The following is a 24,130-nucleotide window of genomic DNA, read 5'->3' as shown; positions in this document are numbered from 1 at the left end:
ATAAAAGAAGTAAATTTATTCATTCTGCATAAATATTCAATGCCATTTACTATAGATTTTATACAATTAAGCAATTTCATGGATTACATCAAAAGTAGGCTTATCTTAAATATGTAAGTAATGGTTGGAAATATGTTAACAGCACCATTTCCTTTAACATTCTATTAAACACTGGCTAGCATCTCCTATGTTTGTTCTGCTTTTATGCTTATATCTTTGATACTGGCCTAAACAAAGTGTGTGTTGAGAAAAATAATTTACTTCCACTTGCTTGATGATGTTGATCATGCTTCTATAGACAGAAATCCTTCATGTTTTACTTTCAGACTGACTTGCTTCAATGATATTTTAAAATATTTTTTTCTTCATATTTGAAACAAAATCCTAATTAATATTTCAGAAATCTGAACTGCATGTTTCAGAAATTTTGTTTGTTTTTTTTCTGCTTTGCTTTTATTATATCCTACTTCTTTCAATATAAAAATCTCAGTTTCTAAAATGATTTACCCATTTATTTTGTTGCTGTTATTTCAGTTTCGTCTGGCAGTGAACATGGTCTGCATGGCCCACCCCGCAATATCTCTCACCATCACCACAACCATCACCACCACCTTCATTCGTTGTACACAAACTGTACACAGGCCTGCACTGCCTCTGACAGTATGACATCGCTGAGGAGTTTTAGCATTGGCAACGGAGCCAGTCCACTCCACACAATGCAAAGGCCGCATTCAATAAACAGTGAGTTTTATTCTTCAGCAATGCCTTTCTATCAGCAGTGCAATCACAAACAACCAGGAAGGTCATTACCATTGCCTTGACAACACTCCTATCGGTCATTGAATAGGACAGCTGCCTTAACACAGACAATATCTCTTTACATCCATTTGCATTTTTCTTTTACATTTATTCTTCTTTTTCATTTTGTAAAATATAGTTTAATTTTCAAAATTTTTCTTCTCTTTTTTTTCTTGCTTCAATAATGAATTAATGTCTTTTATATTAATATTTTTCAATTAAATCTGCAGCTTTTATTCAGATAGATAGGTATATCTTTCTTTTAACAAATTGTTTTCATTCTTTTTATATACAATAAGAAATACAAGTGTCATCAAAGATTGACTAATACTATTTAGCTAATTCATTTCCATCTAGTTGTACCTTTTTATTGTTAGTATTTCTTCCAAGAAATAATATTTAGATTTGCTTATAAGTGGCTTTATGTTAGCTGTAAAGGGTAGGAGCCTATTCACTGAAAATATAAAATAAATCCTGAAAATTACGAAATTTTTGCAAATATTAATTACATTTAGAAAGAAACTTCAGTTATCATCAGGAGCTATTCCTCATTCTATTAAACATTAAAATCAATCTGTTCAAGATTAATTAGAACTATTAAACTGCTATGTGTTTTAACAATTTTCTTTTAATGTAAATCATTGAACCATAATTTTACTAAAAATAAAAATCACTAACCAATTTGAAATGAATCTTCAAGCAATATCATAATATAGTATAAGAAGATCAGCAACTTACTAACCACTCAGTATAAATGTATTTTTTCTATAGTCAAAAGAATAAAGAAAAAAAATCATTTAGCTACAATTTCATATACCTGGTACTTTTTACAGCTGTTACTCCAGGACCCATAGAAGATCTGCAATTGTTTGGGAAAAGAAAGTCTTCCCTACGTCTGTCTTCTACCCGAGGTAGCATTGGACTTCTTTCTGATGGTAAATTCAATTTGCGCTTGAATAATTTCTTTAATTCACTCACTCATTCACTTTCTCTCATATGCACATACACATGCACACAAATACACACACACATGCACACTCACATATGCACACACTTCTACTAAATTGTTAAAGTAATTTGTTGATTTTGAAATGAAATTTCCAGAAGCTCAATATCCTTGATTTCATGAAAATGTGTAATTAATCTTAACGTTGTATACAAAATTTCAATTGATACTTTTTTTTAACCAATTCTGATCCCGAAAAGAACAAATATTTTTTAATGATAAAAGACTGGATATTAAGAGCAAAAAGTTATATATATGTATTTATATACATCTTAAATCGTTCATATATCAAAAAAAAAAAAAGAAGCACACTCTAAAACATTAGAGCAGTAATATATTTAGAAGGTTGTCTGTTATGGCCAGTCAGAGACTGACTATTGGTTTTGCACCTATAAAATGCTTTACTGTATAGGCAACTGGTCAGGCTCAAATGATCAGAGGCACATAACCTCTCTACAACTCCAGTCATAAAAAAAAAAAGAAAGAAAAGAGTTGTAGTGAGGTTATGTACTTCTGACCATTTGAATCTGATGAGTCACCTATACAGCTAAGCACTTTATAGGTGCAAAACCAATGGTCACTCTCTGACTGGCCATAACAAACAACCTTCTATATATATATATATATATATGTTTATATTGATTTCAGTAGCTAAACATTAAACTGAATATATACATTCTCACAAGTCTACAGTATTGAAATATTCTGAGTGGTTAAAACAAAACTAGATTTAAAGGGATAAATCATTTAGTTAATTGATATCTCTGGTCAATTTGTATTAATTAGTATCCTAGTTTAAAATGTTTGTTCTATCCCAGTACCCTTATTTACCCATTATAGATATGTTGGATCATAAACCTTCCAGTGTAGTTGTTAACACACTGAAAGTGTTTTAATGTGACACTCTTTCAAATCTGAAATCAAACTATCAATAAACTTTATTGTCTATAATTAACAAATTTCTCTCCCACAGTAGAGATAATTAAATTTGTTCTATTGAAATTAAACGTATTTAGATGTAATGTTGGTCAGTTTTAGCAAAAAAAAAAAAAGAAAATAGGAGTAATTTTTCTGTTAAAGATCATACATCAGCTAAGTATTTATCATGCCCTATATGACAAAATCCCTTACACTGCAGTTGTCTCTGATCTACTGCCTACTACTGATATGCATTTCTTTGAAGTTCTTCACCCCATTAACTCTGTTTTGCTCCATTAAGTGAAAGAAATTGATCAATCATTCTTCTGTGTTTCCTAAATGTTATTTGGAATTTATGCTTGAAGTTAGAATATACAACTACTAGCTTAATAATCAATACATAAATAAAACTGCCACCCTCTGGTTCTCTCTCTCTCTCCTCTCCCACTGTGTGTGTGTGTGTATATATATATATATATATATATATATATATATATATATATGCTTACATACATACATATTATATCTTCTCTTTTGGTTTTCTTTTTTTTCTCTAATTCATAAATAACATCAAAATATGTTCAAGGCATTTAGTAACTGAACTGTTCATTAGTGAAAGAGAATGATAAAACTGAATGAAAAGATTTTGTAAAATAATTAAAAATGTCTAAATGTATAAAATTAATATGAGGCTCAAATAAGAAAAACAATAAATACATTTTGAGTTTTCAGAAGAGTTTTTATGTTAACTATAAACATTATTATAGTAGGTGATATGCTTGGTTCTGTTCCAAATTCTGTTAAATATTCTTAACACTTGGTTAGCTTAAGTATAGAAAGGTAGATTAAATGAGTACATACTTTAAATTAAGAAATATAAATGACAGGAACTTAGTTTTTAAATAAACGATGAAAAATAGAATTTTGAATTAGTTTATGATCATTGAACCCAAATCTAATAAACTTTCACAAAACCTTGCAATATAATTTAAAATTTCAGTTTTTTTTATTCATTCTTTGAATCTTTTAAAATTTTCTCATAATCAGTTAATTGTAGTAGCATGTAATATTTTTTAGAAAAAATAAAGCCAAAATGATAATTTACATGAATCCAGTCCTAAGATATATATACACTCTGTTTTACATACAAGATATGTAAGAAAATTATATACACTATGACTAAAATAAAATGTGCCATTTTCTTGCAATGCCAGAATATTGCAGCTAATTTATCACAGAAAAAGATTGACTTAAACAATTTTTTTGAAGATTTTGTGGTTTTCATTCATATCTGCACACATTGCAAATATAGATGTACTACAATTTCACAATTTTTTGGCAATGAAATAGGGAAGCTTAAGAGTACATAAAGAATAAACGTTTAATGATTCAGTTTTAGAATTACTTCATACATAAATACATTAAGATTTATGTTTTCTTTCTGTTAATGGTTTGAAAATAATGGTAGATGTTTGGTGGTGCATTCACTGTCTATATATATATATATATATATATATATATATATATATATATATATATATATATATATATATATCGCTCTCTATGCATGTGTGTGTGTGTGTGTTTGCTTATACATTTGTATATGTATTAGTGTATGTATGCATATTTCTTTATTTTTCAATTATTTGCATTCTTCATATAAGGAAGAACCTAGTTTCTAGCAAAGTTCCTTTACTGGAATTTAGATTAAAAACAAAATGACTGTTATATGTTGATCTTAGAAAAGACTGGCATTTTTTTGTTGTTCTGTTTCTAGACTGTTTGTAAAGTCAATTTTAGCTGTTTACATTTTTTACTTGAAAACTATAGTTTTTTGACATTGTTGTTTAAACATTTAATAATGTAACCAAGGACACCATCAATAATTATACGTGTGTGTGTGTGTGTGTGTGTACATGCACACATATATTCACATATGCATATACATGTGAGTGAACTTTGTAGATGACTTCTACACAGAAGCATGTCGTGTGTGTGTGTGTCTGTGTGTGTGTGTTTGACTCTCACCACTTTATAAACAGCTTTGATCTACTTCCATTCCTGCAACTTAGCTGTCTGACAAGAAGAGCCTGACATGATGAATACTGGATTTAAAAATTAAGTCCTGTGGTTCACTTGATCATCTAAGCTCTTCAATGCTGTCCCTTAGTGTATATTCAGAGTTCAGTGACTGAATTAAGTAAAAGAATTCTATATGTGACATTGGTTTTTCATCGATGAGTTCATAAACCTTGGTTCTTTTCCCTAATACTATATATTTATATATATTTTATACTGTGAAACTTAATTTAATTTCAATTTTTAATAAATTGATTTTAATTGAGTTTTTACCTGTAATTTTAGATTTTATCCCTAATATCATTATTATTATTATTATTATTATTATTATTATTATATATATATATATATATATATATATATATATATATATATATATATATATAAGATTAATATGAACAACAGTTTACAAAGTTTCACCAAAAAGAAGAATTATAAATGTCATTAAATGTGACTAGGATGTTAGAAATACTTACATTGCTAGAAATAAGAACTACAGCATTAAAGCATTTTAGATCTTATTTCTAGTCATGTAGGTGTTTTCCAACACCATACTTGTACCAATTTTGACCCTCCGCAAAATACCAAATTTTATTTGATTTGCTTTGCAGGAGCAACTCTTTTATTGAAAGCGTATATTGTTGTTAAATGCTCGATATATTAGAGTAGAAAAACAACCAACAACTGATGAAGGGTCGTTCTTTATGTTTGTCTTGTTTTCCATTTGCGTCTTTCATTGTTCGAAAAATAGTTCATATACCATGTACTCATTTTTCGTATTTTTTTGTTATACAAGTTTCATGACATCCTGTGCCCACATATGTATATATATATATACGTATAGATGTAAGTATGTACATATACGTATGTATATATTCATATATATTTATATATATATATATATATATATATATATATATATATATATATATATATAAGATTATATATATACTTACACAAATGCACATGCTATCATCTCTTTTTCATGCAAACGTTTCCATGCTAGCATGGGTCTGATAGGATATGTTGAGGCAGATTTTCTTCAGTCAACTATCCTTTTTGTGTTGCCAGCCCTCACCTGCTTCCAAGCAATTAAATATTTCTCCATGCTCATACATGTTTTCACAGAAGATTGGAAACAAAAAGCAGCACATGTAAACAACAACTTACTATTTACATCTATCACCTTCACTCGCAAAGTCTTGGTCAGCCAAGAGTTATAGTACAAGACTTGTGTAAGGTGCTGCGCAGTGAGACTGAACCTGAAACCATATAGATGGCAAGTGAACTTTTTAAACTCACAGCCAAACAAACATATATGTATACATATTATATAATATATACATACGCATAAAACAGACCTCACAGGTGCTATTGTCATGTAAAACGCACTCAGCCCACTCTGTAAAGTGGTTGGTGTTAGGAAGGGCATCCAGCCATAAAAACCATATCAAAACAGGCAGTGTAGCTTGGTGCAGTCTTTTGGCATACCAGCTCCTGTCAAACCATCCAAACCCATGCCAACATGGGAGACAGGCATAGGATGCTGATGATGATGATGATATGCATGGAAAAGTGGACATTGAATGGTAATATACACACAACTGATAAAAACTATTCTTAATAATCTAAATTTCTAAAATCTGAAAACATCTGGGCTATATTTTGTTAGCTTGTTTTAAAATGTTAGTACTCAAGTGCTTTCATTGTAGTCTACATGTATTTGAAGATGAAAATCAGATTGCACAACTGAAAAGTGTGAAATTTTATCCAGTCTTCAAAAATTTTTTAAATAAATAAACTTAGAATATGTCATATTATTTACAGTTTAATGTTTCTGCATTGACACCAAATTATTTCTTCTACTTTAGAGTGTGTAGTATTATTTGTAATATAGGCTGAAGTTGGCTGAAGATTTCCTTGATATAAAACTGCCATTTTGTACTAATATGTAATGTGCTTACACTAGAGTAAAATGCCTACTTTTTATTTAGATTGTTACTCCGCTTTTAAGATGTATATTGATAAAGAAAATAGATTAAAAAAAAAACCTGGAAATTAAATTTTCTTAGCTGGGAAATTTAGTTAATAAGTTGTCTTCAACAGAATATTTATTTCTACTGAAAATTATCATTCTCCAAATCATTCAATTTTTTAGTTTGAGTAAAATATTTTGTGGCATTTGGGGATATCACAGTTGGTAATACTAGTATAGAATGGAATATGCAAGAAGAGAAATATATAATGCATGATTTTTCAGTTCAAAGAGCCAGTTACATGAGTAGCAGAAACATTTCTTTTCTTTTTTTTTATTGCAAGTAATATGTTCTTTTTCAAAATGACATTTATATCTCTTTCACAGTTTTCTGACCTTACTTTATCCATAGATGTTTGTAGTTAGTGGCCAGAGGCTATATCTTGAAAAGGATTAAATCACTTTATATTTTAATACTTTAAGTACTTCTCTTATTGATTTTATATTCTCTTCTCTGTTTTCTTCTCTTTACAAAAGACAGTACCCTTTTACAAACATCTTTCTACTTTGGTATGAGTTAGATAAGGTTATGAAGTTGTATAGCTCAAAATATTTCTTTTAATCTGTAAATGAGCTAAGAGGGTAAAACTTACATCTATTGTCCATCTTGTTAAAACAGTCTGCTGGAGTTAGTTCATTGCTTAAGTACACTATGATTACAACATAAAATCTTCCAATGATAAAATTCATTCTTGAAGCATACAAGATTTATTTTATTTTATAATTTGTCCATAACTTTCCACTATGCAGATGTTAGCATGAAACTTTTTATTTAGTTTTTTAAGTAGTGATTATATTTTTATTTTATTTGCTTCTGTCTATAAATCCAAATTTCTTTTGAAGATCTAAAGCAATTTTTATTCTTTCATGTTAATATTTACATTATTAAAGGTGGTGATCACAGAAATGGTATAGATACCAGACAAAATGTCTCGAGGTATTTAATTATATTCTCTGGTTAAATTAGAGGTTGACATTGGGTTCCCTCTTTTTATGGATCAATAAAGTAGTTACTAGTCAACTACTGGAGTTTAGTACTTGAATTTATTTTAACGCTATGAATTCATACAAACTTTGTGGCTTTGTGCCAATGTGAGAAATCAATTTTCTTAGCATTGGTTAATTGACCATCCATTAAATTTATTATTGTTCCTATTAATGCAATACAGGTGATCAAAGGATAGAGTCTCTCTAGAGAACATAGACTTAATATCTGTTGCAAGTAGTCCAGTCAAGCACTGGGGTTGATGTAACCAACATACCCCTAAAACTGCTGGCCTTATGCCAAAATTTGAAACTATTATTATTGTTGTTGTTTTACTTCTCAGAGCACTCGGTCTTGTTTGCTCTGGCAGATTCTGTAAGAATAGACAGCGGCCTATTGTCAGAGGTCTTACAGGGTCACTTTCTGCACATTATAAGCTTTCATACTTGGTTGTTAATATTATCATGGGAGACATTCTACATCCAAGTACTAATCTCAAAATTCTAGCTGTCCCCAGCAGATCAGTTTTTGGGCTTGCTCTGCTCTCATGTCAATTTATTATTATTATTATTATTATTATTATTGGAAAGTGGTGAGCTGGCAGAATTGTTAGCACACTGGGCAGAATGCATAGTGACATTTCATCCATCTTTACATTCTGAGTTCAAATTCTGCCGAGGTCAACTTTGCCTTTCATCCTTTCAGGGGTCGGTAAATTAAGTACCAGTTGTGTACTGGGGTCAATCTAATCAACTGGCCCCCTACCCCAAATTTCAGGCCTTGTGCTTAGAATAGAAAAGAATAAATTCTCCTGAGGTCAACTTTGCCTTTCATCCTTTCAGGGTCAATAAAATAAATACCAGTTGAACACTGGGGTTGAAGTAATCAACTTTTCTCTTCCTTCAAAATGACTGGCCGTGTGCCAAAATATGAAACCATTATTATCATTATTATTATTATTATTATTATTATTATTATTATTATTATTATTATTATATGAAAACTCACAGCTTATTTTGCTGGGTATGATTGAAGTGTCAGCAGTCTACAGCCAGCAGACAAAGGTGACACTTGTTTACTGGTCATGCTTCAAGAACCCTGCGAAGAATTCTTGCAGTTCCAAGCAATGTTGATTTTTGTAGGTGTTCTCTCTTCACACCTGCACCGATCTTTTTCAGCCATGTTGGTAATTGAGTGCTGATACTTCCAAGTGCACCAATTACTATTGGTATCACATCTCCTCCCTTCATTGACCACAACCTTCGTATTTCCCCACTTTAAATCGTTGTAATTGTTTATTTTTTCTTCTTTCACAATGATCCTGTTGTCACCAGGGCATGCTATGTTGATAATCATACATGTTCTTTCTTTTTTATTCACCTCAACAATGTCCAGTTTCCTATGTCTGGTCAGGTGATCACACTGAATCATTACATCCTACAGGATTTTACAGTTCTCATTTTTGGTGACTCCCTCTGGGGTTAGTTCATACCACATCTTTGCTCTTTGTAGGCTGTGATTTCCACAAAGTTCCCAATGGATCATTCTTGCCACATTATTATTATTATTATTATTATTATTATTATTATTATTAAGGTGGAAAACTGGCAAAATCATTAGTGCATTGAACAAAATACTTGGTGACAGTTCTTCCTGCTGTTCATGTCTTGAGTTTAAATTCTGCCCTGGTTGACTTTGGATTGGAAAAATAAGTACTAGTTGAGCACTGGGATTGATGTAACCAACTAACCCTCTCCCACACAATTTCAAATATTGTATCCATAGCAGAAATAATTATTATCAAGGCAGCAATTTGGTAGAATCATTAATACATTGGACTAAATGCTTAGCACCAAAATTTGAAATAGTCATCATCCTCATCCTCATCATCATCTTCAGTAGTAGTAGTAGTAGTAGTAGTAGTAGTAGTAGTGTGGTGAGTTGGCAGAATTATTACTGTGTCAGACAAAGTGCTTAGAAGCATTTCTTCCAGCTCTTTACATTCTGAGTTCAAATTCCACTGAGGTCAACTGTGCTTTTCATCTTTGCAGGGTCGACTTTGCCTTTCATTCTTTCGGAGTAGATAAATTAAGTACCAGTGAAACACTGGGGTCAGTGTAGTCGACTAGTCCCCTCTCCAAAAATTCCGGACCTTGTGCTTATAGTAGAAAGCATCGTTATTATTATTATTATTATTATTAAAGCAGTAAACTGGCTGAATCATCAGCAGCACTTCATCCATCTTCCCATTCTGAGTTCAAATTCTGCTGAGGTCAACTTTGCCCTTCATCCTTTCAGGGTCGATAAAATAAGTACCAGTTGAGTACTGGAGTCCATGTAAACAACTAGCCCCCTCCCACAAAATTTCAGGCCTTGTGTCTATAATAAAAAGGATTATTATCATCATTATTATTATTATTGAATTTCAGAATGATCAGATTGTCAGGCAATTGCCTTGTGATATTTCCTCTAGCTCTTCAAATCCCAACAAGGTCAACTTTGTTTTCCACCCCTTCAGGGTCAATGAAATAAAGTACCGGTCGTGTATTGGGATCAGTAGGATAGATTAATTCCTTCACCCATATTACAGGCCTTGAATTTGTGTTAGAAACAATTATTATTATTATTATTATTATTATTATTATTAGGAGTGGCTGTGTGGTAAGTAGCTTGCTTACCGACCACATGGTTCCGGGTTCATTCCCACTGCGTGGCACCTTGGGCAAGTGTCTTCTACTATAGCCTCGGGCCAACCAAAGCCTTCTGAGTGGATTTGGTAGACGGAAACTGAAAGAAGCCTGTCGTATATATGTATATATATATATATATATATATATATATATATATATATATATATACAATTAAACCTTGGGAGAGGCATCATGCCAGTAATATACACACGCACTGGTTCAGTCCTTTATTAATTTATATAGTTTTTTGTCAAATTATTTCATTGCACTCTTGCAATCTCTTCAGTAACTTATCTCTCCACTTCCATTTATTTTGAATATATGATCTGGCGTTGTTTTGGCGTTGTTTCGAAACTGTTTGGTATGAGCATGTGAGTGTGTGCAAGCTCGTATGTGTGCACGCTCATATGTGTGCACGCACTTATGTGTTCGTGCTTATATGGAAGTGGAGAGACAAGTTACTGAAGAGATTGCAAGAGTGCAATGAAATAATTTAACAAAAAACTATATAAATAAATAAAGGACTGAACCAGTGCATGTGTTTATTACCGGCATAATGCCTCTCCCAAGGTTTAATTGTATTTCTTTCAACACACGTATCCACATCAAGAATCTTGCACACGAAATACATATACAAAATATATATATATATATATATATATATATATATATACATATATATACATATATATATATATATATGTGTGTGTGTGTATATGTTTGTGTCTGTGTCCCCCCAACATCGCTTGACAACCGATGGTGGTGTGTTTAAGTTCCCGTAACTTAGTGGTTCGGCAAAAGAGACCGATAGAATAAGTACTAAGCATCCAAAGAATAAGTCCTGGGGTCGATTTGCTCGACTAAAGGCGGTGCTCCAGCATGGCCACAATCAAATGACTGAAACAAGTAAAAGAGTAAAGAGTAAAAGAGTATAATTAAGATGATGAGCTGGCAGAATTGTTAGCATGCTGGGTAAAATGCTTAGCAGCATTTTGTCCATTTTTACATTCTTTGTCCAAATTCCACTGAGGCCAACTTTACTTTTCACCCTTTCAGAGCCAATAAAATAAGTATTAGTTAAGTACTAGGGTCTATGTAATAGACTTACCCACCCTCAAAACTGCTGGCCTTTTGCCAAAATTATTATTATTATTATTATTATTATTTCCATCTTTTTTTTCTGCAGTTCGATTTGCACCAATTCGACCACCTCAGCTGAAGATGTTTCCAATCAAATTTGAAATTCCTCACAGTGAAGGGAAATCTGTTTTTATTGGAAGAGAGTGGCTCTTCAAAGAAATAGAAATGGTAAGTATGCGAAGAGGTAAAAAATAACCCCTATTGTTGCATATGTAATCCTTTAGGAGAAAGCATAAATATCCGAATTTCCCACTTACATTGCTCAAGCAGAATGTGGTTTCTTATTTATGTAAAGCACACATTGCATAATTAACCAGGGAGTTGTTACTAGGTTGGAGTGTAATCTCCTTCAAATCACACTGTATTGTCTTAAAAGGAAAGGAGACATTAGATGATGTAGTCCCAGATAAGTTTTGTCGCAAAAAGTGAAAAAGTCATGGCTGGAATGTCTTTCATTAGATATCTGCTTTATAAAAGCTGACATGATGCTAAACAACCAAGCAACACATACACCATATAAATACACACACACACACACACACACATGGCATGTATGTGTGTGTGTTGGTGTTTGTATGTATATATATATATATATATGTGTGTGTGTGTGTATGTGTGTATATATATATATATATATATATATACACACATGCATGAAATAAATATCCTATACATCGCAAAGTTTTAACTCTATTCTGTAATTGAAGATTGAATTAACATATGATCAGATATAACTAATATATACTTACAATTGCACACACACACTCTCACACACAATCATTTCGATTTTCAATGCTGCTCTAAACGGCAAGTATCTGCACTGCAATACTGCATCGTTGCAACCATCTAAACCCTATGTTGTCTCATGTGTGATAACAATTTAACTTTATACCTTTCTTGTCATAGTTGCCCCAATAGAAGTTCAATGTTAAAATTCAATTTGAAATGACAAAGTGGCTTTTCAGCTTAAATTTATTTGAGAGTTGAAACTCCTGTGGAGTACTTATTCATGAGAATAGTGCCTCAAGCAAATTTATTAGAGCATTTTACATTCCATTCAGAATGATTCCACATCAAAAATGCTGCTCCTTTGGAATACTACTATTATGTATACTATTGCTTCTATCTTCACAGCAGTTTTTCATCTTGTTTGTATAATGCATTCACATTACATGCCTATCCTTACATGAACTTTCTTTGCTTAGATTATAATTTAAATTTAGGTTCTTTTTTTCAATACATTTACATCCAGCTACAAAGAGTAATTGTCTTTCATCATCTGCATCATCATTGGTTCTACATCTACAGTGTTAATATATTAGAAATACCATGGAAAATCCCTTCACACTTTAAAATATAGTCTGCAAATTGACCATGTAAATGGAATCTTTTTTTTTTTGTTCTTTTTTTTTTTTGGCATTTCAACTTGAATAGAGCATGCTGGAATATAAGCCAATAAATGTTATTTGATCTAAATGTTTTGTTTTTTTTAATAACAAGCTGATATTTTTAATAAGTGGATAAAATTCTGGACCAACAAAGGATTAAATTTTTGAATCAACAAAATAGATTTATGCCACATAAATAAACTATATGTATATGTATATATATATATATATATATATATATATATATATATATATATATATATATATATATAGATATACACACATACATACACACACATATATATACATCATAATTCAATTTTTGTCTACTCTTATTACCAGCAGATGTAGTGTTCTAGATATGTGACACACATTTTTAAAGCATGCACTCATAAACATAACCTCTTGGGAGGATGTTTTTACACTTCTTTTGTAATGGAAATTCTGAATTGTTATCACGCATTCTCATCTCAGTTTTATCAGTATAACCTATTGGTAGACATAGCAAAGTGCTTTATCATCTTAGCTACTGAACAAAAGTAAAACTAAGTGGCTTTATCAAAAATTCAATACAAGCATCTACAGTAGAGTACAAGCTGAAAAGTTTATCAACTGCTGTAAAAATTATATAAATATAAAACAAAAAAAAAATTGTAAAATGAAATAAAGACCATAAATTCATGAGAAACAGTTCAAAGCTTCTGGAAGTCTATTGGTGTAAACATAATTGAGAAAGTAAGGAAGAGGTGAGAAAAGTTAAGGGAGCTGTTGCCATTGTTGTTAGTAGTTCCTCTTTCCATGAAAAAACTAAATTGTATGATGCATGTATTGGAAGTGTGATGTTGATTGGTTGTTGAAACTTGGATAAGTTGGCAGTATAATACTAATTAGTGTAAATGACAGAACAAAGGTGAACTGAAAAAATAGGTAATAATGGCCAAAACCAATATACATAAGAGTGATAGTTACAATGGGAAAAAAAATTGGTGATGAGTAACCACAATCTTGAGAAACGCAAAAAAAGTGGTGAAATTAGATCTCAGGCCACTGGGTCTTATAGATGACAAAATATTACCAGACATTATACAACCTGATTTACACATAACACCATAGAAAATGTTGATGAAGATTTCTTTCTATTTTTACTTGAATCATTTTTTTTATACAAATAAAACTGACCAAAATTAAATTTTAGTTTGTCTATGAAAATAATTTTTCCTTTGCTTCATTAGAATGATTAAGCATGGATGTTTCTTAAAATTAGATGAACAAATATCATGGGGAAGTTTATATCCAACTTGATTTAATTCCATTTTCTTCCACAAACAAATTCAATTTGGAATACACTTCTATTGCTTTTTTAATTTTCTTTTTGAAAAGGCCTTGAACAGTGAATGGTCCAGTCAGACACAAGGAGTTGTACTCCAAGGAGATGTTGGTAGTGGGAAGACAGCAGTAATAGAACAACTTCTTGAATACAGTTGCTTTGGAAATAAAACCCAAGGACCTACTTTAATTAATGGAGGTAAGTGGGGTTCATGATTTTTTTTTAAATCACTAGTTTTTTTATTTTTGTTATCATGTTACCTATTCATTTCTTTGATTTTTTTTTTCTTCAGTTTACTTTAATTCATTTGACCCCATGTAATACCGTTTGCAATATCCTTTGGTATTTTCTTACCTTGTTCTTATGTTAACTGTTTTCTCTTTATCATCAAAATCTCACGTATAGATATATTAAGATTCATTATTTTCTTAAATTACTTATACATTTAAATTAATCCTTTCTACTACAGGCACAAGGCCTGAAATTTTGGGGAAAGGGGCTAGTCAATTATATTTATCCCAGTGCTCAACTGGTACTTATTTCATTGACCCCAAAAGGATGAGAGGCAAAGTTGACCTCAGTGGAATTTGAACTCAGGACAAAACGCTGCTAAGCATTTTGCCTGACATGCTGACGATTCTTTCAGCTTGCTACCTTGCACAGGATTTTTTTTTCTGAATTAATACATTTAAATTAATGGTATTAATCCAGGAAAACCGGTGCATTTGTGTAAAGTGTGTTGGGTGAAGTATGCATATTCTTAGATGATAGATGTACTCCATCCTCCTTAGGTCCCTTCAAAGGTGGCACCTAAGGGTCAAATGGTGGTGTTAAACTTTTTTTCAAGCCTTCATCTTGGGTCTCCAGTCTGAGGATAGTCCATGAGTAGTGTTTTCTTCTGTCCTTCCCCAACAAGTCTCAGTGGCCCTACAAAAGGTCATCAGCATTGCTCTTTCTCTTATCATTGAGTCATAAAATAGTAATTAAAAACTAAAAACGTTTTAGTCATATGCAAATTTAAAAGGAATTTTTCTATTTTCTTTTAGATGCTTATCCAGAAACAAATGGTAAGGACCGCCCTAGGCAGAATGGCTACCAGAGCAGTCCTTGTGGAACACTTAGCAGTCTTTCATCTTCATCAGTAGCTAGTCACAACTCTTATTTGAGTGCATCCAGTACTAGTTTGAATTATGATTCTTTAAAGAGTCTTGGCTGCCAAGTAGTAGCCTATCATATATGTCAAGCTGACAACAACACAACGTGCATGCTACCTGATTTTGTACACAGTATTGCTGCTACATTAGCCAGAGCACCACAACTTGAAGCCTACCGTGAAATGTTACTTGTTGATCCCAACTTGTTCAATATCCTTACCATGAAGGAATGCATTCAGAATCCATACCAATCCTTTGTAAAAGGTGTCTTAGAACCTTTAAAAATGTTAAAAAGCAGTGGAAAGATAACTTCAGACAGTTGTATAATTCTAGTTGATTCGTTAAATGAAGCTGAATTCCATCGACCTGACTATGGTGACACAATTGGCTCATTTCTTTTGCATTATTTGCACAAATTTCCTATGTGGTTGAAAGTGATTGTAACTGTGCGAACAAGTTATATTGAAATTACACGGCAGTTACCTTTCTTCCATATATCTATTGATACTTGTGATGCCACAGTTAAAGACCTACATGATTATATCAGCTATCGCATCAATGTCAGTACTGATCTGCAGAACAATATAGCTGTCGATGAGACTGGAACACAAAATAAATTTTGCAACTATTTGCAAACACTTAGTAATGGCAGCTTTCTTTATTGCAAATTGGTCCTGGATCTTATAGAACGTGGAAACTTAGTTCTTAAGAGTTCCAACTATAAAATTATACCTATTAATATTTCTGAAGTCTTTCTGCTACATTTCAATTTAAAATTTCCCAGTGTCAGATCTTATGAAAGGATCTACCCAATACTTGGTGTGTGTTTAGCCTCACTTTATCCTCTCAACCAAGAAGAGATTTATGAAGCCATTAATTCAGGCTCAACAAAGAAATATATTTCTAGAGATGAATTCTTACATAGACTTGAAATACTTTCTGGGTTTCTATACCACCGTGAAACAGATAACACCTATATGTTTTTTCATCCAGCCTTTAGGGACTGGCTTATTAAAAGGGATGAAAATGAACACAGAAAGTTTTTATGTGAACTTCGGTGAGTAAATATTTTCTTTATTTTGCTTTTTTATTTCCAATTAATTTCTAAACCTTTTATATTTCTACACATTCACAAGTTATAAGGAATACTGATACTATAATAACTTTAATTTTATTACAACCTCACCCTATGAATCGAAAAACATTTTGGATAGCCTTCTGTCTGACAACTGAATGCTGCTTTCTAAGCACAAATGAAATTATACATGAAAATTCCTGGATTAGAGAAGAAAAACCACAATGAATGTAATTACCATGTAACTCATCAGTATCACATGGTTTTTAAGAGCTACATTTTTCCTTCAGAACATATATACTTTTTTATTGCTGAATATATCTAGTCAGAACTGCTATAGTATCATTTTAATTTTCATAGAGGACAGCTCTGTGAGAAATTTAAAACATAGAAGCAAGCTTTAGCTGTATATTAGTTAGAAATTTGGTTATAACATATTACATTAAAGATGAGCCATGATCACCATTTAAAACACATATGGCTATTATATTCACTATTTGTATATTTTTGGATACTATTGTATACTATAGAATATCAGAAATATTATTATGCATCTATAACCCAATCACATAATTCCACAACTGTAGATATACATTGAAATTTTGTGACACTTCTATACTATACAAAACTACCACAAAATAAGACAAAAGTGAATCTACATGTATATGTGTGTTAAATTACTGTCATGAATCTTCAACAATGTAATTGTTTAAGTTTCAACAGAGATACTCTCAGATTAAGTTATTTGCCAAACAAGTACTGAATTATTTTTCCTAAAATTCACAAAAAATTTAATGATTACTTTTGAATATTATCAGTATATTTTTATTTATAAATTGTTTACTTATATACAGCTGAACATGACACCTCTTTTGGATATAAGAGTGTGTGATTCTGCCTTCAAATTTCTTCCAGCTCTTCCTCAAAGGAAAATCAAATAAGTCATCAAAGATCCTGTTTTCTGATTCCATGTATCTTACATGTCATGTGCTTTCTTTAGGTTGAATTTTGAAACCTGTGGAAAAAATACTTTTTGGTTTTTGATCTACTGACTGTCGATGGCTATGGTCAGGATCTTCTATTTTGTCATCCTTTTTTGAAATGACATGCTAGATACAGAGTATCTGAATCTCATATTGATGAAAAGATCATATCAATAAAATTTGCTGCAGTTGTAATCTTCATTCCAGGAGAATAACTCATTCATAAATATGTGAAATCCATCTTAATGCTTTTATCACCTCCAGACTTGGATATGTGTTTTTTCCTTTGTTGGCAACAGTTGCTCAAACATCAGTAAATTATAATTTCTACTTTGATATTCAGTATGTACTGTTATGGGAATGTCAAATATTCCTAGAATCAATACTGATCTAATTTTATCATTGAAAATGCTATTAATGATATATAAAAGCTTTCCTCCATTGAATATGTCCTATGACAGAAAAGAGAGATATGAATAAGTGATATAATGATCGTTTACATGAAAATGTTATAGATAATTATTGTTTAGTATCTTGTCAAAGAATATTATCAAATAGTGCTAGTTCTCTCCCATTGAACATGTTGAAACATATCCCTTCTTTGTTAACAAGGTGTGGAGTAAGTAAGATAACAAGGTGTGGAATAAATAAGATAGATGATGGCTGCTACATGAATTTTAGTTTTCTTAAGAAGAAGCCCAAGTAGACATTCTACACTAATTAATTCATAGGAAAAGGAGAATTACTGATGTTTTTTATAGCCTTTTCATCAGTGGCTTGTATTTTTTTAATAAACAAACTTTCCTTATTAATTCTTGTTTTATCTGGGGTATATTCTGTACATTGATAGAGTGGGAAGACAAGAAATTTGGAAGATATGGTTTTCATGCATGTTTCCAGATGTTCACTAAGTGAAATTTGTTTATATATGATGTGAGCAAATTATCTGTAGCATGTCTTCTAAAACAGTTATGAAGATATATTCATTATGTATTCATTTTTAAAAATAAAATTGTAGCTTTAAATTGTTTCACTGTTACATTTATAGAAGTAACTTGAAAATTATTTTATAATATAAAGGATTTAAAGAAATTATTAGAATTTTTCAAAGTTCTGTAACCTAAAATATCTTAATCTATATTCAAATGTTTTAAAACTTGCACATATGAAATATAATAATTAAAAAAGAATGTGAACACTGATGTACAACAATTTTGTGGCAATTCATAACCATTTTTGACATTACCAAAACCATTGTTTCCTTTCTTAAGTCATATCATTGAAAAAATATCATATTGCTGTAAATCAGTGACTGACTTGTTGGTTAATATTTTATATTCATACATTCAACAAGCCTATTGTCCACAAATTCTTTTGATGCAGCAAAACCTTTACTTGTGGCACTATACAGCTAATGAATTAATTTTATATGAGAATATATATTTATAATTGTGGGAAAGTTAAACAGAAAGAAGTTATTTAGCAATAGAAGTAACAATATTTTAATTTGACCTGAAGTTCCATCTCCGCGCACGCACGCACGCACACACACACACACACACACACACACACACTCTTCAATGTTTCTCCAGTTCTGGTTATTTACAACTTGACAGAGTACATGTGATTATTAACAGCATCAGAACTAATGAAATCTTAACAAGAATCAAATCCAGGATCTTTTCATTTTCAAGCTCTTGATCTCACTTTAACTTAATATCTTAACCAGATGATATTTTTTTATAGTCACAGCGAGTATATTATTTTTGATTTATATGAATTGATCAAAATATTACAATGTTTGATCAAAACTAAAAAAGTTGGAAATTTGTATATTGACACCTGTGCTCTACTGTATCTTAAGTCAGAACACTTTCTATTGACCCAGTCCATCTAAATCTAAACACTTACTATATTGTGGGAACAACTTATTCTATGACAAGCAGTGACTGTACTGGACTAACACTGATGAGTTTTTTATAAGTTTGCAGAGCTGAATTCAATTCGTTCTGTGAGTATAGATTGCCCCTATGACATACAGATTATGGAACTCACCTCAAAATCCATATGATTAATATTTACAGAATCAATTTTCATTCCCTGTGCTATAAATGATAAATAGATCAAAATATAGTTGGCCATTGGGTCAATGTAATATGGAAATGTAATAAGTAAATATGAAATACTGGGATAATGCTTTCATTTTAATCATTGTGCTTAATAGTTTTTTGCTTATCGTTAATATAAGTCTTTTGAATAAGCTTTCAAGAGGAGATTGATTTCAGAAAATATTTTTTGAAATAATGAAGATAATGGAATATATTACACATATAATTAATGATCACTGCTACACTCCATTCCATTTTGTAAGGTTGGTGTTGCAAAAAAAATTCTTTAATTATAAATATTCTCTGGTGAAGCACTTAAAGAACTATGTTGAATTTTTGTTTTATAAATCACATTATAAATCAACATATAATGTGACGTATAAATTTTGACAGACATGAATAGTTTGATAAATTAACGTATATTTTGACAAGCATATGTTATATTTGTTATTTAATGTTTCCAATCTTATTTAAATGCAAGTATGAACGAAATGAATATTTGCTTTTTAAAATTTATTTGTACGACTGGGTTTGTGTTAGCAAACATTTACATATTTGAATGTATATTCCTGTGTGTGTATGTATTTATTTCCTTTCGAAAATTTAATTTCTACAGTCTGGTTATGTGTATTTACATAATTAAATGTATATGCATATGTGTGTTTGTGTGTTCAAGGCAGCAAATTTGCAAAATCAGAGCATTGGATAGAATGCATTATAGTATTTGTTCTGACCCTTTGTACTCTGAGTTCAAATGCCACTGAGGTCAACGTTGCCTTTTATTCTTTCAGAGTCAATAGGAAAGTACCAATATGTGGGGGATTGACTGAACTGTAAGAAAATCACACCAGATACCTGGCAGTATTTTCCTTGGCTCTTAGTATTTACAGTTCAGATTCTACCATGGCTTACTTTGGTATTAGACTTAATCTGTAATCTGGTTTAAGGCTAACTGTTTCCCTTGTTCCTACCAGTCTTTGGGATTCTCTAAGAAGCTATGGACTTTTCTCTTCTCACTAAAATATACAAATAAATAATACATTCTAATTTTGACACAAAGCCAACAATTTTGAGAGGAGGATCAAGTCAATTACATCAACCCAGTACTTAACTGAAAGAATAAACGGTTAAGTCAACTTCAGTGAATGTTAAGAGTCAGAAGAAATGCAGCTAAGCATTTTGTCTGATACACTAACAATTCTGCCAACTCACTGCCTTGATGAAAATTAATTATAATAATCATCAGATTGTTATTTGAGTGTTTTGTATTTTCTTCACAATTGTGTTTGGTACATTATTTTTGATTTATATGAATTGATCAAAATTTTAACTTCAAGTTTTGCATAAAACCTCCCATGTTTCCTTAATTGATTTCAATGGCAACTTTTTGAAACTGGAAATGTACAATTTATATATTTTTAGCCATGATAATTGGCCTGTTCAGATGCTCTTGCATATATATATATATATATATATATATATATATATATATATATATATATATATATATATCAGGCTGGAGTCTAGTGCTGCTCCCCAGCTTGCCAGCTCTGGTTAAACCATCTAACCCATAACGGCATGAACAACAGGCATTAAATGATGATGATGATGATATACATACATATATATATATATATATGTATATAACACATTTGTGGCCAATAACATAGTTTGTCTTTCAGGGTGTATTAATATTCTTGTAATATGTACATATTTAAGCATTATATTATTTTAAGTAAAAATTCACAAACATTATTTTCAAATTCTAAGTAAGATTTTCATCAATTTATTAAAGACTTACAAGTTCACCTCTCTATTTTGCCACCACTTTTACTCTTCCACCTTCCTCCACCATCACATTAATGTTAAACATACATGATATCATGCTCCCTCCACTTGTATGATATCTCACTCCCTCCACACCCAATTCATGCCTGTCAAGTCTTCCTCTACAGCTCATCTTTGTAACACCCATCTCTCTTTTACCTTTCTTTATTTTTACCCGTACTGCTGTAATTATATGACAATAGAACTTCACATCTTCCATCCCCACTTTTGTGCTACAAGTTATCCCTTTCTCTGGAACATCTTACCTTGTCACTCATCCACATTCTTAACATCATCCCTTATTTTATTTTCCACTGAACATCCATTTCCTTTGAACTCCTTCTGATATCTGCCATCAACAACTCCCATCCAATCCTTTTTGTCAATCACTATATACACACCTATGTGCCTCTGACTTCCATCTCTGCCACTGTGCATCTCTTTCCCACTACACTCCACACCATCTCCCTATTTCTTACCCATCTATACTTTTATTACACTGTTGCTCTCCATTTCTGCCCACTTTTATGTATTCAAATCCATCATCTCCATCTCCTTGACCCATTCTTATTTTCCTTTATGTCCCCCCTGCCAACAAACTCCTTATCCACTTTCTTATTCCTTGAGAGTATACCCTGACACCTCATCCTTGCCATCCTTTCCTGCTGGGGTAGCCATGTATCTCCTCTGCACCAAAACACCTGTTCTTGTCTACTCAACACCTAGTAGAAAGCCACCACCCTCATTTTTGTATTGCCCCTCTATCTAAGAGTCTTGTCTTGCAAGTTATTTGGTAACCTCACTAGTGCTGATGCCACAGAAAAATCACCCAGTACAATCTGTAAAGTAGTTGGCATTAAGAAATGCATCAAGTTGTAGAAATCATGATAAAGCAATCCTCTGGCTCATCAGATATGTATGTGTGTGTCTATATATGCTTTCTATGTGTCCTCTGGGACTTATCTAACTGAAACATCCAAGGAAGTGAAACCCTTTTTATAATATCAGTCCTCACACTTCTCCTTTGGATGTATAAAAATACACAGGAAATTCTAAATACTGTTTTTTTTTTGTCATGCAGTTTAACTTTAATTATGTAGTGTGTGTGTGTGTGTGTGTGTGTGTGTGTGTGTACATTTACATACTTATATGGGTGTGTGTATGTATATGGGGAGGTGTATGTGTATCATCATCATCATCATCATCCATGCTTGCATCAGTCAGATAGAGTTTATTATAGCAGCTTTTCTACAGCAGGATGCACTTTCTGTTGCCAACCCTCACCTGTTTCCAAGTAAGGTAATATTTACCCATAACCAGACATGTTTTAGCAGTATATTGGAAATGAATAGTACTGTTTGTATGACAGTGACACTCATTTCAACTATCACATGATATCAAGGCACAATGTGCTATTTCCAGCAGAAGATATGTCTGAAACCCAGACAATTGAAGAAAGCTATCAAGGAAATAAGGCATAGCACCTGGAACTACCTCAAAATAGCTATGGTTGATTAAAAAATTGCATTGGTGAAGACTAGCTCAGTCCTTGCTGCCCCACTCAGGTGAAATGTACAGGCTAAGGGACAAAACGCTTGTGATCCTGAGGTGCCTGCTAATGATACAGAAGGGTTTCCAGCATTGCCATGAATTTAGAAGAGCTTGCAAAACCTCTGAGTAGCTCTTGCAGTTTCTACATGGGGCAAAGCATTTCTGATGTTTTTCACACACACACACACACACACACACACAGATAGATAGACAGACAGACAGACAGACAGACAGATAGCTAGATAGATAGATAGATAGATAGATAGATAGATAGATAGATAGAGGTGAGTGAGTGAGAGAGAGAGAGAGAAAGGGGTCAGTGGGACCTTACTTAGACTCAGATTCTCTTGGTTTGTGAGATGCATAATTGTTCTTGTATTGACCTTTATTCTATTCTCCTTCTTCTGATGTCTTATGTGTATATTGGGAACAATTTTTCTTTCAAATAGGTTATATTAAAAACACTATTAATTCAAGTCTGATCTTTTGTATTAAATCTTTTACATATTCCTCTTTTAATACCATCACATTATGATGAGAATGGCACTGTGAAAGTTTAAAATCATTAATAGACTAACAAATTCAAAGACATTATTGTTCCCAACTAAAAATAAAGGATTGAAGAAATATGAAACATTTTCAATGGAAATTATCAAATTTGAATATAGTCATATTTTAATATAACACACACACACATACATGTACAGACATTTTTTTTTTCACGTTTGTAAATTCATTTCTATAAATTCAGTTACATTCAGTAGTATTTTAATTAATGATTGTGTATTTAGTGGTATATGAACCCCCTTTGGTTTTTCTTTGTTACACTTCTTTTTTATTATTCAATAAAAGTCTTCTCTCGCAGAGATATATTTCCAATGCTCTGCCACTCTAGATTTTCTACCTTTCCTTACTTGATGGACTTTATCTATTTTTCCCTCTAATCAGAGTTTTCCAGCGTTCATCACATCTGATCTTCTGGAACCGTAACTTTTATACTGTCTTTGCAAGTTGCCTGACATGGTTTGAAAATTATATCAGCAAAATGTATTTTATATAGTAGCAT

General features: G+C 31.7%; 1 protein-coding gene across 5 annotated transcripts in view; it reads left to right on the top strand.

Annotated features, from left to right (window-relative positions):
* Positions 1–24,130, top strand: part of LOC106876010 (protein TANC2) — a 264,847-nt gene that overhangs the window by 217,443 nt on the left and 23,274 nt on the right. For 4 of the 5 annotated variants that reach the window (XM_052966230.2, XM_014924376.3, XM_052966228.2 and 1 more), the window contains 5 exons: positions 535–741; positions 1,632–1,733; positions 11,698–11,819; positions 14,420–14,564; positions 15,413–16,577. In XM_052966230.2, coding sequence (XP_052822190.1) covers positions 535–741; positions 1,632–1,733; positions 11,698–11,819; positions 14,420–14,564; positions 15,413–16,577 — 1,741 coding nt within the window. The remainder of the gene's footprint in view (positions 1–534; positions 742–1,631; positions 1,734–11,697; positions 11,820–14,419; positions 14,565–15,412; positions 16,578–24,130) is intronic. The other variant, XM_014924375.3, reaches the window with a different exon arrangement.

This window comes from Octopus bimaculoides, chromosome 3 (genome assembly GCF_046866305.1).
Source record: "Octopus bimaculoides isolate indiv1 chromosome 3, ASM4686630v1, whole genome shotgun sequence".
Classification (NCBI taxonomy): domain Eukaryota; kingdom Metazoa; phylum Mollusca; class Cephalopoda; order Octopoda; family Octopodidae; genus Octopus; species Octopus bimaculoides.
The sequence above is the reverse complement of the archived record's forward strand: the minus strand, read 5'-3'. Positions and strand labels throughout refer to the sequence as shown.